Source organism: Falco peregrinus, chromosome 6 (assembly GCF_023634155.1).
Source record: "Falco peregrinus isolate bFalPer1 chromosome 6, bFalPer1.pri, whole genome shotgun sequence".
Lineage (NCBI taxonomy): Eukaryota > Metazoa > Chordata > Aves > Falconiformes > Falconidae > Falco > Falco peregrinus.
In genome coordinates, this window is record NC_073726.1 from 71303953 (window position 1) to 71321148 (window position 17196).

The following is a 17196-nucleotide window of genomic DNA, read 5'->3' on the forward strand; positions in this document are numbered from 1 at the left end:
ATTGACTTACTCTAGTTCAGCACCTCCAATTTTAAATTCAAGTATATATTACTTGTTTGACGACAAACCACAATATCTCTCCATCTTTGAAGACAGGTGAAGGCACCCTAAATTCTGGGCACCGCCACTGGCTCATGGGTGAAATTGCTGAGATACAGACTGTTATTCCGATTTACTGACACTGAGGAGAGCAGCTATTCACAGCAGCCTTGAAAATCATGGTGTGAAGCCCTGGGTTACTGGAGTCCATGGAAGTCCTGCAATTCAGGCTAAGAGTTCACCCACAGAGAGTGCACGGACGAATATAGATCTTTGCGCCTCCACCTTGAAACTCATCCCCATAGAGTATGTCCCTCCCTGAGACGATGCTGGCTGGCTAGTGTTATGCGTTTATAGGCTGCTGGGTTTGTGGCAGCAGTGGGGTGGTCGAGTCCCAGGACCACCTGCATCGGCACTGCTGTGAGGGTGCTGCCTCGGTGAGCGGGACAAATCATCAGCCTGCTGCCACCCTGCCCCTGGCAAGCGCTGCTGCAATGGTACATAGAAATGCTTGTTTTCATGCTTCTACGAATCTCTTCATAGAGCCAAACTGAAATATAACAGAAATTTCCAGTTCTGTGTTCAATCCACCGCAGATATGTTGCTTATGTTTGTGAAGTGCTTTTAGGCTGTGGCTTAAGTGATGCCCTAACCAGGCCAAGTGGTTTTAGACCTTCTAACCTCTCACTGAATCTCCTTATAAATTTGCAAGTTGTGTTCTATTCAGAAATATACAAACCTTAATCCATCTGGTAACACAATCCCCTTTCTTAGTACATATTTAACAAGTAAAGAAGACTAAGTTTAATGCTGAATCCATATATTTAATATTTTAGAAAACTGTATGTATTTGTTTTGAATGTGCAGTTCCAGCCCATTTCTACACAGAGCTCTGTCACTGAACCTTCTAATTCTGTAACCATGTGAGATAGTTGTATGATTTGTTAAAACTAAAGAGTGAAAGTGGAAACCCATTTGCCTTGATAATGCTAGGTAACCACTTAGCCTGAGAGATTTAGCACCTTTTTAAAAAAACCAACAAACAAAAAAACCCCATGCCAAGATGGTGACAGTGACTTGCCAATTAAATAGAAATGATGGAGAAGTCAAGGCTGATGGTTAACACTCTCCAGAAAGTGACCCTTGCTGCAGTTGTTACCCCTTGGCTGAGAATAGCAAAATAAAAAGTAGAGTGATATGTACTTTTGTGAGGATGCAGCTGTCCTACCAATGCTTGCACAGATCCAACATCCTGCACAAAAGTGGCAGAGCTGCAAAGCCCTGACTTCAGCAGCAGCCCATGTGCCAAGGCTTGCAAGGTTCAGTGATGTTCATCCTGCCAGAAAATGTTATTTTGTGGTTTGCAATTTGGCTTCTGGAGATACAGCAGTATATCCACATGCTGCTAAAAATACGGTCCTTCATTTTCTTCTGGCAGGTTAGAGTAGTCAAGAATATTTATAAGGTGTGTTTTTTCCTTTCCAGTTAAAATGCACCACCCTCAAATTAAAAGAGGACAAGGGTTTTTTTTACCCTGATGCTTAGTTTAGGATCATGTTGAACTTCCATCAGGCCTTGTAAAGCTTGGTGAAAGCTTTCCTAAAAATAGGAATTATCTTGGGATTCCTTGCATCAGAGGGCTAATGGGTAGCTGAAAACTTGAATAAGTAATAAACTATAAATATGATATTTTTGTCACTGCCCCAGTGATTTTTGGCAAAACCTCATGTTGTTTAGTAGCTAGATAGTTTGCATCTGTTTTACTCCTGTCCTTTCAAAATTACTTGACAAAGCTGCTTATTCTCCCTGTAGAGCAAAAGGGTCTCTCGACACAACTTAAACTTCTTGTTTTGGTGGAATACGTAGATATCCCTCTTTCCACCCAGCTGCCAGTCCATGACTGCTAGGAAGAAATTAATCTGTTCTGCTAAAACTTCTCAGTAAATTCAGCTCAGTGATGTTTACAGGTAACTGGACACCAAATCACTGCAGGATGATCATGAAAAAGACAGAAATATATTTATTCAAGCATTGATTCATAAAGCTTTTGAAGGTACAGTCCCTTTCTGATTGATCTCTGAAGGCCTGAATATTGGTTAGAATTTCAGGAGATTTTTTTTTCCCCTAACAATTCAGAGCCTCCTTTGAATCCTGTTATGATCCTTAGTTTAAAAAAAAGAGCACTTTAAAAAGCAATCTTTGGTGGTCAGCTTCCACCAGAGATTACTATGATTAAGAAATAACTTATTGACAATAGTTTATTCATTTTTTCAACTTATCAAACATTTTCCTCTGAGCAACTTAAAGCACTTAGCTTCACAATGACTGTAATACCTAATTTAAGCTGCTGTTCTCTAAACTGAACGAGAGTGTAGAATTCAGTAAGTCAGAAGAGATTTAGGTTTTGTTTTATTGAGATAGGACTGTTGGCTGCATGAAAGCTTTCCATGTTGCAAACAGAAGATGATTAGATTCCTAAAGGGCATGGTTAATATGCAGTTGTATTCATTTGTAAAACAGAAACAAATGTCAAGTCTTGCACACCAAAAAGGGTGTGGGGCCTTCATAATGGGGCAAAAAATAATAAACCTTGCAGCTTGCTAATTACTTAGTTTGTGTACTTAAGCAAAGCAACAAGGACAGTTTTGCGTGCAGTTTACCTGTAAGAAATAAATGTACTTGGATTATACTGATACAAAACCCTTTATGTACTACTTCTATTGTCAGCTTCTTAAAATGATGTATTAGTGATGGAGCTGTGAAGTCCTAATACTAATAATATGAATAGAACACTATACTGAACACCTTGTATTGCAGTACAAGGCAGGTGACATGTAATTCACTGATGAGTATATTGGTATTAGCAGATAAAAGAATGTATTTGAGTTCAGGTTTTTCTGTGAATTATTTTCCAAAGATGAGATTTCTGGTATCTGTCATTTGTTCATCTTGCCACACAAAAATACTTAGTATAATACTGGATACTTTGCTTTGTTGGAAGGGCTGCCTAAGTTTTGTGACAAAGCATATTAAACTTTCATCTTTGTTTCTGCTGTGCAAGTTTATAGCATTCTGTATTTCTTTGGTGAAACCAATTAGAGAAAGAACCTTAACAAAGAAATAGGTATTTAACTCTATGGTCTGTATTTGAGCCTCCAAAGAAAGGTTAGGAAGGAGATGGCAGTGGATGGTCAGAGGACAGGAAATTTCCCGTCCCCTTACTTCATGTGTAAATCACTTAGTCCTGAGGTATTGAAGGTGCCTTCTAAGAAGTGAATGCCTTGTCTTGGACTTGTCCTGGACCTTCTCTGGTGCAGAGCACTCAAATATACGCTAACTTAGGAAATACTAAGAAACTGGAGCTTGGCCCAAATTTCCAAGCAAGGCCTCTAATTATTCAGAGCAACTGTTTGACAAGTCTTTTTTGAGATATCTGTGCCAGCTTCTCAAAAGCACCAGACCCAACACAGCTAATTGGGAGTAGTGGGGGAGACGTGGAATCTCTGTTGATGACTGGTGTCCCTATCTGGTGAGCCAAAAAGTGAGACACAATGTACGTTTGAAAGTGAGGACAAAACACTTACCTAAGGGTAGGTAGACTGACTGTAAGTACCCACACTTTTTTTTCCTCTTGAATTTTTGCGATCTGTATCCCAGCCGTTTTATTCTCTAGCAGCTGATGTTCGGATTATCCAAAAGCAGAAAACTGATCGCACACTAAATAATTTTCAGAGGGCAATGCTAATGCAATTGCTTTCAACGGCAAAATCCCCATTGACTTCTGTGTAGGCAGGAATGTGCCTCATACATTAGTTCTCCTTTCGTCTGAGTTCATCACTGTTTCTTTATTCTGCCATCTTAGGTAATCATTTGTTCCAGCTTTAAATGACCATAGAGAAGCTTTTTACAGCAAATTTAAAGGTTGTCTGAGGCTTGGAATTTTAACTCTATGACTTTCCATTACTTCAGCCATGCTATTATATACAGCATACCATGTGTACAGAACAAAATGCAACCTACCTAACGTTGGATCATACTCCCAGATGAACCGTTTGGTCAGGAAGCGTACGACGAGAGCTGGAGGGACAAAAAGAACCCAGGTGAGATGCACAAGCCATCAACTCGTCTGGTTTTTAAAGCTTTCCCAGCAAACTTTTCTGTGTGAATGGGCATGTAGCAGCTCCCCTGACCTGTGAGCAGAATTCAGCATTGCTTATTGTGGCAGCTGGGACTTTTTCACTACTTGTAGCCCACTTCACATTTTTGAAGGGGGAAAACAAAATGAAAAAAACCCCAAAACTCTTTACAGTATTAATCATTTACCATGGAACAATGCTGGAACAAGACTACCAGAATACCAGGAGGTTTTAAATTGTAGTTTCTAACCTTTTTTCACTTTTTTTTTTTTTTTTTTTTTGTCACTATAGCTTCTACCATTAAAAAGCCAAACCCACCCCATTTACAGTGTTACAAGGAGATGACCTTTGAAAAAGCACTGTCTTGGATGCTTTAGATTTCCCGTAACCAGTGGAAAAAAGGGTTGGCAGTTTTTGAACCAGGATGCTTTGAAGCTTCAAACCAAAACAATTTAATTCTTGAAAATTTACGGTTCAGATTTGAAACCTTGTAAAGGTCAACATATAACTGGCTAAATAGCTTCCTTCTGTAGTTTGGCATGCCTACCTTGCAACAATTTATCTTCCATGTTTTACCTACTTGTCACTTAAAGTAATCAGCTATAATATTTTAAACCAATAGTCAACAAATGTTAATGAATTTGTTGAAGTAGAAATAAAGCTTTCGATTTTGGAGCATGGGATAACTAGTTCTCAGTTTCAGTTTATGGTCTAAGATCTTGCTACTTATGTTCTTTTAATTTTTTCTATCCCTCCACCCTCTTTAAAAACAGCCTATATAGGCTTTGTCAGCATGTTGCTTATGTTCTAATTTAAAACTAAGCAGTGCCTTGAATTTCTAGTGGTGTAAACAAAGCATTCACCACCAACAACTATTCAAAATCCTTTCCGCATTTCCAAAATGGAGCTAGAGATACCACTGTGCTAGCTATGATTGTAGTGGTTACAGCTACAGGAAAAGTTTTCCTTGTCAGCTGTACAGGATTGTTCCATCCTTCTTTCAGTTACAGACGGACAGTAAAATGTGACACCTAACCCAGTCCTGAGCCTTTTCAAAATTAAAGCTATGAGAACGTCTCACATCCCAGATTTCTGTGCCCAAGAGTAGGACATGGCAACAGCCTGAAGAATAAGTATAATTAATTAAGCTTTGCTTAATCAGAACATTTGTTTTCAGGAAGATTTAACTATGCCTCACACTTGGAAGGACAATAAGAAGCTGGTTCTAAGGAAATGAGATTACCACACAAGAAGCAATTTTAAATCGGTGTTATTTTAAGTTTTCATTCTCCTTAGGAAATCCTACCTTTTAATTTTTTTTTTTTTTAACCTTTGCAGAAATGCTCTCCTTGGCCCTCAGACTGAATGTGACAGTTCTTAGCCATAGTAACTTTTCAAGTCATAGTCCTAACATGGATGTCATTATACTACAAGAAGATCTGTGTGTAGCTTATTTTCCATCCATCATGATGTCTGCATCAGGACTTTTTCCCCCACAATTTATCTCAGCTGGAATAGTTTAAACATCTTGATGTTTCAAAAGTTTAGTCATGGCTCTTCTTTAATTGCTAGCAATAGATTCTGTAATTGCTAGTAAAAAACACAGCATGTTCTTTTTTTCCTTTTCTTTCTTTATTTTTCCTTTCTGTATTTTGACTGGGGAAATGATGCAGAGTAAAAGATCTCCTGTCACATTTTCAAAAGACTCCTTACCATCTTATTTTTCAAGAAGAGATTTTAAAAATGCTTTCTCCTTTCACAGCTGTACTCTGAAGGACAAACAGTGATGTGCTACCTGTGTGCAGTGCCTGAGACTGTGCCTGGACCTGGAGTAGCTAGTGAAGAGAAAGAAAAGGCAGAAGAGATTGGAGGAACCTGTCCAGCTATTTTCCTATTTAAACATAGTCCACTTTGGTATGAACACCTTGTACTTGTAGATGGAAATTGCTAGAGGAGGGTCAAAGTGATGAAGGGGACTGGAAGACAGTCTGTCAAGCACTAGTGTCTGAGATAGGTGATAGAGAGCAGCAGCTCTGAAGGAAAAGGGAGAAAAGCTGAGTTCGGAGGCAGCCCAAATGAAGGTGTTGAGAAGGTGACAAGTGATAAGACGGCAAAGTAGAACTGGACTGCAGCTGCTGAGATGAGCCTGGGACAAGAGAGGTACAGCTATGTACACAGGATGAAATGGTACAGGCGTTGAGTGCTACAGAGGGGAAGAATTAGAGATCACAGATGTAAGCTCTGGTGAAGAGGGAAAAAGTAGGTGGTATTAGTCTCCAGCAGGGAGGCCTATGTGCAGAGATAACAAATAATCACATATGCAGGAGGGAGCTGAAGAAAAGAAGGGAAGGGTGGGAGGTGGCTGCTATGCATAGGACCAGATGGCATTTGGTGCCCCTCAACTGGCAGGTCTCAGCGGGGAGCACAGCAAGCCCAGCAAGCTGCTCTGTATGCACTGCTGGTGGTAAAGTACTTGTATAAGTCTTGCTTGAGCCCAGTGAAGGGAAGAAAAGCCACCCCTGCACAATGCCAGGTGAGTGGGGAAGTGTCAATCTCAGAGTCACGTGCTCGGTGGCCAATTTTGGGGACGCGCAGCATGGGGCCGTGCAGAGCTGCTGTTCCTGTGGGGCTGGCTCTGCTCAGCTTCCCTGCTTCTGGTCTGGCCAATTCCCTCCAAACACTGTGCTCTCCTTCATGGCAGTGGTCATAGCCCATCCTATGGAGCTTTTCACTTGCATGCAGTTTTACAAGGCATAAGATTATCAGCTGCATTTCACAGATGTGGAACATGAGATGCTCTCGATCCAATATCTCTCCTGTTTATAACTGTTGCAAACTATGTCGGATGGGAAATGTCTTCACTTTTGCCTCATTAAGGGTGCTTAGCAGATGGGTCCCTGGCATCCAGTGGAGTGTTAAAACAACGTGTATGACTTTACTTTCTGATTTGACTGAAAATAGTCAATGAGAGGAGAGCTGGGAAGGGCACCCAAGTGTTTGGGCTGTCAGTCTGGAGACCAGCTTGATGGCTCACGCCGCCCGCCCTAGTGATGATCTCCCTGGAGCAGGGGTATTACTGTGGAGCCATTTGTTTATGTTGAGCTCACTTACTGCCAGATTACATCACTTTTTAGTAAAATAACTTCTGCCAGCAGAAGAACCAGAAGTGAGGACATTAGGAATTCACTACACTTAGGGCTGTAGTGCTCAGATTTCTGCTGCTGGCATAAATGGCACTTGGGGCAAAGCAATATAACTTCCCTAGTCATTCCTTAGCAATGCTGCATAAAAGGAGTTGAGATGGGCATTACTTCTTCCCTCTTACCTTAGCAAAGGTGTATGCAGCCTGCTTGACCTGTCAGCCTTGCTTAGACTTGCTTAACTGTAATACTAATAATGAATTAAAAATAACCGAACACACACACAAAAAAAATCCAAATGCTGGGGTTTGATTCAAAATAACGTTGATGGTTGAGAATGTCTGAAATGCATTATTTTCTGATTAAATTAGGTGACTAATTCCAATGTTCATATTAATAGGACCATTTCCAGTGCTTATCCTCAAAGAAGATTAAAAGCATTTTGAAGCAGGCAAGATTTGGATTGATGTAGTACCTAATACGAGTGAATTTCATGGTCCTCCACTAAGACTAGTGCAGCCTCTTCCCTGAACACTTACTGTTTGTGAAATACAAGAACTTGCAAGTTTAGAAGGAAAGAATCTCCAACAAACTGCAATTTGGATTCCCGCTGTGTTTTTTGGAGACATGACCTAAGGGAATTGATGTAATGTCCCAGCAAAGGAAGAATAGACTCATGTCTCTTTCTGCCTTTCCTTACACCCTGACTTCCAAGTCAGCTGTTTTGTACAGGGTTTAAATTAGGGTAGAACTTGGCTCAGGACTTTCATTCACTCATGTTTAAACCTTCTGCTTCAGAAGTTATTCTTGGAGAAGAAACATGACTATCTGTCAAATACATTTGCAGTCTAACTCCATCGAAGACAATGAAGTTATATCAGGAACTAACTTGGCATATAAACTGAGATAATCAACCACATGATTAATCAGTTTCTTTGGGACTTGTGTGGTTGGGTCCCTTACTCAGCTTTAAAAATGTCAGTCCATATCTTTTGGAATGGTTTGGATTTTGTTGGGGGGTTTTTTTGGGGGGGTGGTTTGGGGGGAGGGATTTGTGTTTGTTGTATTTGTGTTGGTTTTTTTTTATTATGGTGTTTTGTGTCTTACTTTAGATCTTTGTTTGGATTTAGTAACATATAAATGTTCTGGCTAAATTTACAATCTGCCTGAATACATATCTTCATGAATTTGTTATTGTTCCAGCTAATACAAGCTGAGCTTTTGGGGGAAGAATGGAAGCAGGGTTTTATTTGAAAAACATCCCCCTTCCCTGAAAGCTACAGAGTTCAAAGTTATTCTAAGAAAAATAACAGTTCTCCACAGTGAAATAACTGTATGATGACTCTTTTATGCCATGAGAATTTTCAGCTATAAAAATGGTCTGAAAATAGTCCCATTATTTAACTTATCAACAAGTCCATTGCTGGTGCCATGAAGATGTGTTATCAGTAAACCATACTTGGAAGAAGACATCAGGGTGGTTAAAACCAGAGGTTATAATGATCAAAAGGCACTTTCACAAATTAAGTATTTAATTATTTTTTTTTCATTTATGTCTTTGTTAGAGTTTATCCTCCATTCACCCTCTCAGAGGCTCCTCATATATTGGAATTTCAGTCCCCTTGGAGCATGTGGCAAGCTCCAGTCTGCAGGATGGCAATGCCACAGGATTCTGGCATGCGATGCTCTGCCTCCTTAAGCAGCTCTGTGTCCAGCTTTGGGAAGTAATGGTTTATTTTAAAGGGACTGCCACAGAATTTAATTTGCTCCTGAAAGTGCAGGTCATTTGGGGATGTTTGGGGGTGGAGTGAAGTATGAACTTATAATTCAGAGTCCTTTTCTGATCCTGGTATGTCATGGGTGTAAGCATGTAGTCACTACTTCTGGCTCTACGTCCGTGGGCCTGGATTTGACTCAGTTTTGACAGTATCTCAGAAATTCAGTGATGTGGGGATACGAGTGGTGAGTGAGACATCAACAGGAGGATTTCTCTGCCTTCACTCTCTCTTGGTTTGTTCACTGTGGTCACTTCTGATGTTGAGACCTAATGTGTTTGTAGTAAACTAGAAGGTAAATTTAATGGAGGAAAATGAGATCAGCTGGGGGGAAGGGAAAGAAAGAACTGTACCAAGTCTAAAAATGGTCTGTTTTACACTGCCTTGCTGTTTCAAACTCTGCACATTTTATGCATATTCTAATCACTGTCTTAAACAGAGAACTGTTCAGAGAAATTACGGTGTATGCTTGTATGGTTTTTCTGTAAAGCACATTGAGGTCCTCCACTGACTAATGACATAAATATAAAAGTATATGTAATGTTTAATATATATTAAATATAAAAAGTATATATATATTAATATATAGTGTATAATAGTATATATATAACAGCGCATGTATATATATACACTGTGTAATAGTAAATATGGACTAGGATTGAACAGCTACGTGATTAAATGTGTTGCACTTGCCTTTCAGGAGGTTATGCTGCTTAGTGTAATGTAAATCTTTTTTCTTCAGTGGTAATAATTAGAGCTTCAGTTCTGTGAACTCAAATCTGAATATCAAAAATGGTTCAAATGTCTTTTTATTCTGGCAGGGTATAAATTAGGACTGAATACCTGTCTCAGATCTCTATATTAATCCCCACAGAACAGCCTCACGGACTAAATCAGCATCCCATGTTCAAGTACTTTGAAAACTAACATACTTTCAAATGTAAAAATTCAGTAGTGTATGCTGGATTTATCTTTACAGTAAATAGTATTTTACATGCTCAATATGCACATAGCAGGACTCCAAAGACTGCTTCAGATGCTAGTTCCATATGTGCAATTAGATGTCAGTAACTGACCTTTTGACAAGCTGTTTGGAAGGACTGCGCTACTGTGGAAGAGACAGAGACCACAGTCCTACTCATCTGTATTTTTTAGCAGTCTTTATCAGGATATTCATCCTTTAGCCTGACCAAGTGTCAGTGTAATTAGTGTCATTTTTAAAATCACTGTCACTTTTCAATTTCTACTACAAAGTTTTGGGGCGTACTTCTTTTGCTAGTGGCAATTTCAGTTTACCTCTGACATAACTGCATTTTACTGCTGTGGGAACTACCTGATTTTAGGAACTTTTGAGTCCAAAGGTTCTGGAGAAAAGTAACTTGTTTCAAGGAGATCATCTAAAACTCTGGCAGTCTGCAGCATGGTGTATTTACTAAGTTAATCTCAACTATCTTAATAGCAAACTGGAAGGAAACACTCCATCAGATTATTTTACAAGCACTTTTTAATTGCAAGACACCAAGTAAACAATAACTTGTGTTTTTATCAGACCATGTTCACTTCTGCTGCAGCTGAAAATTACCATAAACATCATTGACTTCAGTCCAATGAAACTAATGCTTAGGTGCTCATGAAACGGAAAGGTGAGCCATCCACTTCCCAATTTGCACAAGGGTAATTGCTCTGCCTATGTTCACTCTTATTTCCAGGGTGACTGTTTACACAGTGCTCTGTTCCCTGCATGTTTCTACTCGCTTGCTCACCAGCCAGACCATGTGCAGGCATAGGGGTGCCACCCGCCTGCGTGTGCCTAGGCACAGGGTCTTGTGGGTGCTCCAGCTCTTCTGCCACATCTAGCTATGCCTGGTCCTACTTTCACAGGCATACAGCTTTCACACAAATTGACTCCGAAGTTAGGGAATTGTCAATGTCTCCGTTTACTGACAGAGATGTCTGGCCCCCAGGTTAGAGAAAAAACTCAGAGACTGGGGAGAAAGCAATCTTGGCACAGGCATGTCAGTGGAATGAAGGCCACATCCCTTAGTACTGAATATAAAAAATACAGGGTCATTTGTCAAAATTTTTTATTAGAACCACATCCTAATGTTAATAGCAGGAAGCATTTCTTAGAATCATAGAACTGTTTAGGTTGGAAAAGACCTTTAAGATCATGTCCAACCGCTAACCCAGCCCTGCCAAGTCCACTACTAAGCCATGTCCCTGAGCATCACATCTACAAGTCTTTTAAATACCTCCAGGGATGGTGACTCAACCACTTCCCTGGGCAGCCTGTTCCAGTGCCTGACAACCCTTTTAGTGAAGAAATTTTTCCTAATATCCAATCTAAACCTCCCCTGGTGCAACTTGAGGCTATTTCCTCATGTCCTATTGATGTTGGGAGAAGAGACCTTGTCTTGCTTCTGGTATGGTAATTTCACAGTAAAAGAACCTCTGTGTATTTTCATATGGAATATTTAACTGTGCATTTCATAAAATACACAGTATAGTAGTCATTCATCCCATTGCCACGGAACATGAGGATTTTGTAGTAATGTTCTACCCGTTGCCTTCAGTGCTGGAGGCATTTTTTTACAACAGTTGCTGCATATGAAATATAAGCAGGAGGTTTATTTTATATTATGCTATCCTGTTCCATAATATATTTTTCTGATATCAAGTGGTTTATTTCACATGTCTCCTCATATAAAAGATAAATGATCAGACTGGGGTGTCTAATGGTTTTGATCATTTTAGGAAAGCAGTGTGTAATGTCCATACTTCTACCGTTTCTACTCTCTTGACTTCATAGTATAACTTGTTATGTTGCCCCTTTGTGAAGACTTTCTGGTGTGATATTGCTAACACATATGGTTTTTCAAAATATTGTTAATGGTAACACCTCCAGAGGATTGTGTGTCTGAGACAGGGTATATTTATGATTGGGCTGTAGAGCAAGCCTTATGAATGAAATCACACAAATAATTGTTGCTTTTCTAGGTGACTGACACAGATAAGTTTTGTATCTGCATGCTGTTTTGAAAGATACTGGGCAAAGTAAAGTAGAATAGGATTCTCAGTATAAACCTTTGACATAACACCCACCTGCCCGACTCAAGGTGAAAAAGAAAAAAAAATTGATTTATTTCAGTAAAAATTGAAAAAAGAAAAAAAATATTTTCAGAAGAAAGGAAGGGTAGAAAGCCTTTTTGTTTAAAAATCTAGTATTTCATTAAGACAATGGCAAGATGACATTTTCAGGGGCCTTTAACTTTTTTGTATTTTTTTCTCCTTACATTTCTCCCAGTATTGACTTTAGAAAACATTCCACTCTCATCTTTTTGTCAAATTAGTTTGTCATCTTTAAAAAGGAAAGAGAAAGAAAGGAAATAAAAGAGGGAATTCTATAATACTTTAGCTGGCAGGATGATCTGGATATTGTCAAAACATTTTTGTATGAATGATTTTTTGTTGGAAAATGCACTTTGAGCAGAAAGGCCATTTTTTGGAAGGAAGCTAGTTTTTCAGATTGCTCTTTCAAAGGAAATACTTGAACACCTCACCATTTGTTTTCAAAGAACCTGTAACAGAAAATGCAGATTTAAAACAAACAAACCAACCTAATGCCACTAGCCTCCTTTTTATTCACTGCAATGTTGTTTTGTATTGCACTGGAGAAATGTGTGGGACTAAATTATTGGGGTTTTTTTTAACCAGATGTTCACCGTTACAGGAAGAGGGCAAAGATGATCTTTCTTGGTTACAGCATCCACCAGCTACTCAGCTTCAGCTGATCTGAACGTGCCAAAAGTGTTCAGTGCTGATTTCACTCTGCTGGTGCTGAGTCTGGCTCAAGGCGCAGGCAACACGAGTCATTTGAGTGGCACTCCTGAAAGGAAGACCTGGCTAGCCATCTTGGAGATGCCTTAAGCTGCTCCTGGGACAGTGTGGAGCTGCTGCCTCATCCCCTGCTGGTGCAAAGAAGGAAGCCACAGCCAGTGCAGGAGTGGGGATTTTTGTTGCTGTTCTGGTTTTGCTTTTTGGTGGGTTTGTTTTGTTGTGTTTTTTTGTTGTTTGGGGTTTTTTTTTGTTTTGTGTTGGCCGTTGCTTTTTTGTTGTTGTTGGTTTTGCTTTTTTAAGGCTCTTCTTCAGCCCTTTCTCAGATCCCTGTTCTCTCTCCCTTCCCATGCTCAGAAGGCAGGAGATGAGTAGGAGGAACTAGAAGAAAGGGGAGAGACGTGAAGCTGCCTTGTTAAAGAAGGTCTGCATGTCCTGGGAGAGCTGTGAAGCCCTTTCCCAGGGAGTAGGGGAGGGAGCACGGTCTCATGCCCAAAGAAGATGAAGAATTTTTTCCAACAAGGTGAAAAGCCAGTTCTGTGTGAACCTTTGGTCAGGATAGGGACTGGTCCACAAGGCCCAGCTGCTCTGAGAGAGCATCCTGACTGCCAGCAGCAACCTGGCCATAAATCCTTAACCCCGCCTAAGGGGGAGGCTGCTTGTGCTGGGGTTAGAGCTTGATAGTTTTGGGGGCTCGCTGGTGTTTCACCATCTACCGAGTGCTCTTCTTGCCAGAAGCAAAAGACATTTTGTTACATGTGGTATGTCCTGGTCTGACAAACCCCTTCTGGAAAGGCACAACATACACTTTGGCTGCTAGGCTGAAGACTTAGTGTCACTCTAAATGCCTAAAAATAGGGTTTTATTAGGCCCTGTTGAGTCAGCCTGAATGAGAGGGCAGTTAGCATACTGTGAACAAGGCCACTGGCACTAATGCTGGATCACCGCCTGTATTTGTAATCTTCACAATGGCAAAAAGTACCTTTGTGAAAGTGCCTTGCTGCGCTACTGTTTCACTAAGTCTGTACAGATCAGCACAAATGGTAACTTGAAAGGGCATAAAGTGTGCCATCTTCTCTCATTTGCCTTAGAAAATGTAGTTACATTTATGTAAAGGGATGCAGAGCATCCTATTTCATTTTGGTAGACAGCGCTGGCTGTTTCTGTGTGGTCACAGTCTGGACAGACTATCTATCACTCTTGTCTCCTCAGCCTGACTGTAATAATTTTTCATGTCTAATTTTAAGTCCATGTATACTTTATCAGATGAGACTACAGCTTGCATCAAGTGAAAAACAAGCTGTTCCTTGGCTTTTTCTGTGATACATTTAATTTCTTTTAACTGCACAGCCTAGCTCTCTGGGTTTGGCTCTCTGGAAATGCCAGATAACCTGGAAAAACTTTACATTGCAATTACAATCCAGCTGGAGTAGATATATGTGAAAATGTTGAAAGATCCTATGTCCTGTGCAACTTCCAGCTTTCTGTGACAAAGGAGCTTAAGTGAACATTAGGCATTCCGTATCAGCCCTATTTATGAAAAATTTCTTCACCGAAAGCGTTGTCAAGCGCTGGAACAGGCTGCCCAGGGAAGTGGTTGAGTCACGGTCCCTGGAGGTATTTAAAAGATGTGACACTCAGGGACATGGTTTAGTGGTAGACGTGGCAGTGCTGGGTTAGCGGTTGGACTCAATGATCTTAAAGGTCTTTTCCAGCTTAAACTATTCTGTGATTCTGTGATTGATGAGCCAAAAATCAGTCAATACATGCATGTCTGTAAGGTGCCTGTGTCACAGAGAAATAAAGAATTAGGGCCCCAAAATGCATTGAAAACTGACTCATGGATTTTTCATGATCCTCTTTTTTACAAACCTGATGGCAAAAGCATTGATAAATGCTACATCTTTCTAATACAGTGCACAATTCAATATTTATGGGAACCCGTTGTTTTCAAATTGCGCTGTTAGTTGATTTTGCATTGCAGATCCTTGACTACCTGGAATTTTAAAGGCAGAAGATAAGGAACTATTTTCTTTCTGATGGGCTTATTGCCAAGTACCTGAACCAGACACCTGGAGAAGTTCCCAGAAGAATGAATGGAGAAAGGTATGTGAGAACAGTTATATCGGACAGCAAGATAAACCACAATGGTTTTTGGGTTTGTGTGACTAGTTACTAGCATCATAGTGTACAATCTTCCAACTGCCTCTAGCATCTCTCAGAAAGTGGTGGCAAATATCCTGATGGCTGTTCTCATGTTTTATCTATGTGTTTTTTTCTCTCTCCTTTTACCCTCACTCCTTTTCTCTGTGTTGTTAAGACATCTGCTCCTGTTACTTGCTTGACACCTGCGATCATGAACTTTTGTTTGTACCAATTTTTTTTTTTTTTTTTTACAGCAAACATCTTTGCCTCAACACATGGAGAATTAAGAGGCACAGCAGCATGAGCAGAGAAGCTCTTTACAATAACGGTACCATTTCCACACTGGGATTTGAGATACTAAAGAACAAGAAAAGTGAATTATAGAAAGGGTGTGATCAATAATTGAAGTAAAATATAAACACTGTGGATGGACCAGATGCTTCTTCCCTCAGTACAAAGAAGTATGTAGCAAAGTGGAGAAATGATTAGCTGAAGAAGAAAGGAAGAAAGCTCAGTCTACATAAACGTTTTCTAACATTCTGTAGAGATGCTCATTTCTAGAGGTAAAAACCCAACCCCAAGGGAGATGAACTGGTAGCCACCCAATGGTATCTAACAGCACCATCTGCAGCATCACCTCTTTTCTTTTGCGGAGGAGGCTGGAAGAGCAGGTGTGGACTCTTCATAAATCACTAGTGACCAAAGCCTGTTAAAATCCAAAGCCTAACTGCTGATCTGCCTGATCTCACATCACTGCTCATCCATACAACTGTTGTCAGTAGGAAGATTAATTCATCCCAGAATGTGGAAGTAATGACTTCCTATCAGAGCTGTGACATGTTATGATGGGCAAAGATAAAGACGGGTAAGTGATCCAGCCAGTGTACTGCAGTGTGGTGTGCTTAGTTCCCAGTACTAGGGACAGCATTAAATGAATTCAAAGTAATTCATTGTTTTAATAAACAACTATCATCTCCTATCTCTGGCTGCAACTACAGTTTTATGAGCACTCATTTAGTGTCTATAATAATGTAGGGGTTATTATTAGCCTTCTGCTTGGAATCTGAACACACAATCCTGGGAAAGTTCAGAGTAAACTTTAAAATTATGTATGTGTGTGGCAGGAGGAAAGCATGATCTAAATTTAAATGGTAAATTTCTGCTTCCATTTTCAATGCTTAAGGGCATTCAGCTAATAACATGTATGACTTTAAAAAAAAAGAAAGGCACAGTAGTAGATAATGGATGTTGTAAAACCTCTGACTTATCTGAAGTTTGAAACTTGAAGGATTAACATAACTTAGTTTATGATGTTCATCATAGCTGCCAGGAGACCTGGCCCTGTTTCCCCAGGGTGCAATAGCTACAGGAAGTGTTCTGGTCTCAGCTAGCTAATTAGCTAGGCTTAGTTTAAACTCTGTATTAAGAAGAATTTCTGCTACATTTAATTCATGCTGAATAATGAGTTATACCCCAAAAATCAGAGGTGCTAGCAGTGTGAGATTCTCTCGTTCATAGAAATCATAGATAGGAAAGATAACAAGTCATATATTCAGGACCCCTCCAGTCATTATCTCATTCAGTGGTTTATCCAGTTTGAAGTGACCTTAGTGATGGGATTTTCTTCATTCCTTTTACATGAGGCTACAAACACCAAGTTCCTGTTTGTTCTAGGGGGACTTTAAAGATCCCACGGCAGTTTTGCAAGCAGATTGTGTCATCTTTCCCTGCTAGGACCCTGTCCTCCATCCTGAGGGGCAGTAGGTACATGCCACCACAGTGGATAAATGTCAGGGACTTAGAGATCCTTCAGGACTAAGGAAGTTTGCAATTATGATGATACTAACTTTTATTATTTTCTCAGGCCAGCATGATAAACTTCTCATTGCTGAGTTTTTCTTTTAATGCATTTTTCTTAAGAACATTTCCTTAGTTTCACCCCATGATCTTTTTAGAGTGAGCAGAGAGAATATAAACAATTCCACTTTCTCTGCCAGCATTTGAATAAAACAATATACGTTTATTTTTCCTGTTACTGCCCTGCAGAGTGTTGTATAGTGACTGCAGCAATCTGTGTTTGCTTAGCCATTCACAATGACATCATATAAGCCGTGAGGAAAACACAGC

The 17196-nt window shown here is 40.0% G+C and overlaps 1 protein-coding gene across 3 annotated transcripts in view; it reads right to left on the reverse strand.

Annotated features, from left to right (window-relative positions):
- Positions 1-17196, reverse strand: part of RERG (RAS like estrogen regulated growth inhibitor) — a 108838-nt gene that overhangs the window by 13797 nt on the left and 77845 nt on the right. For all 3 annotated transcript variants that reach the window (XM_055808991.1, XM_055808989.1, XM_055808990.1), the window contains one exon: positions 4060-4116. In XM_055808991.1, the coding sequence (XP_055664966.1) occupies positions 4060-4116 (57 nt within the window). The remainder of the gene's footprint in view (positions 1-4059; positions 4117-17196) is intronic.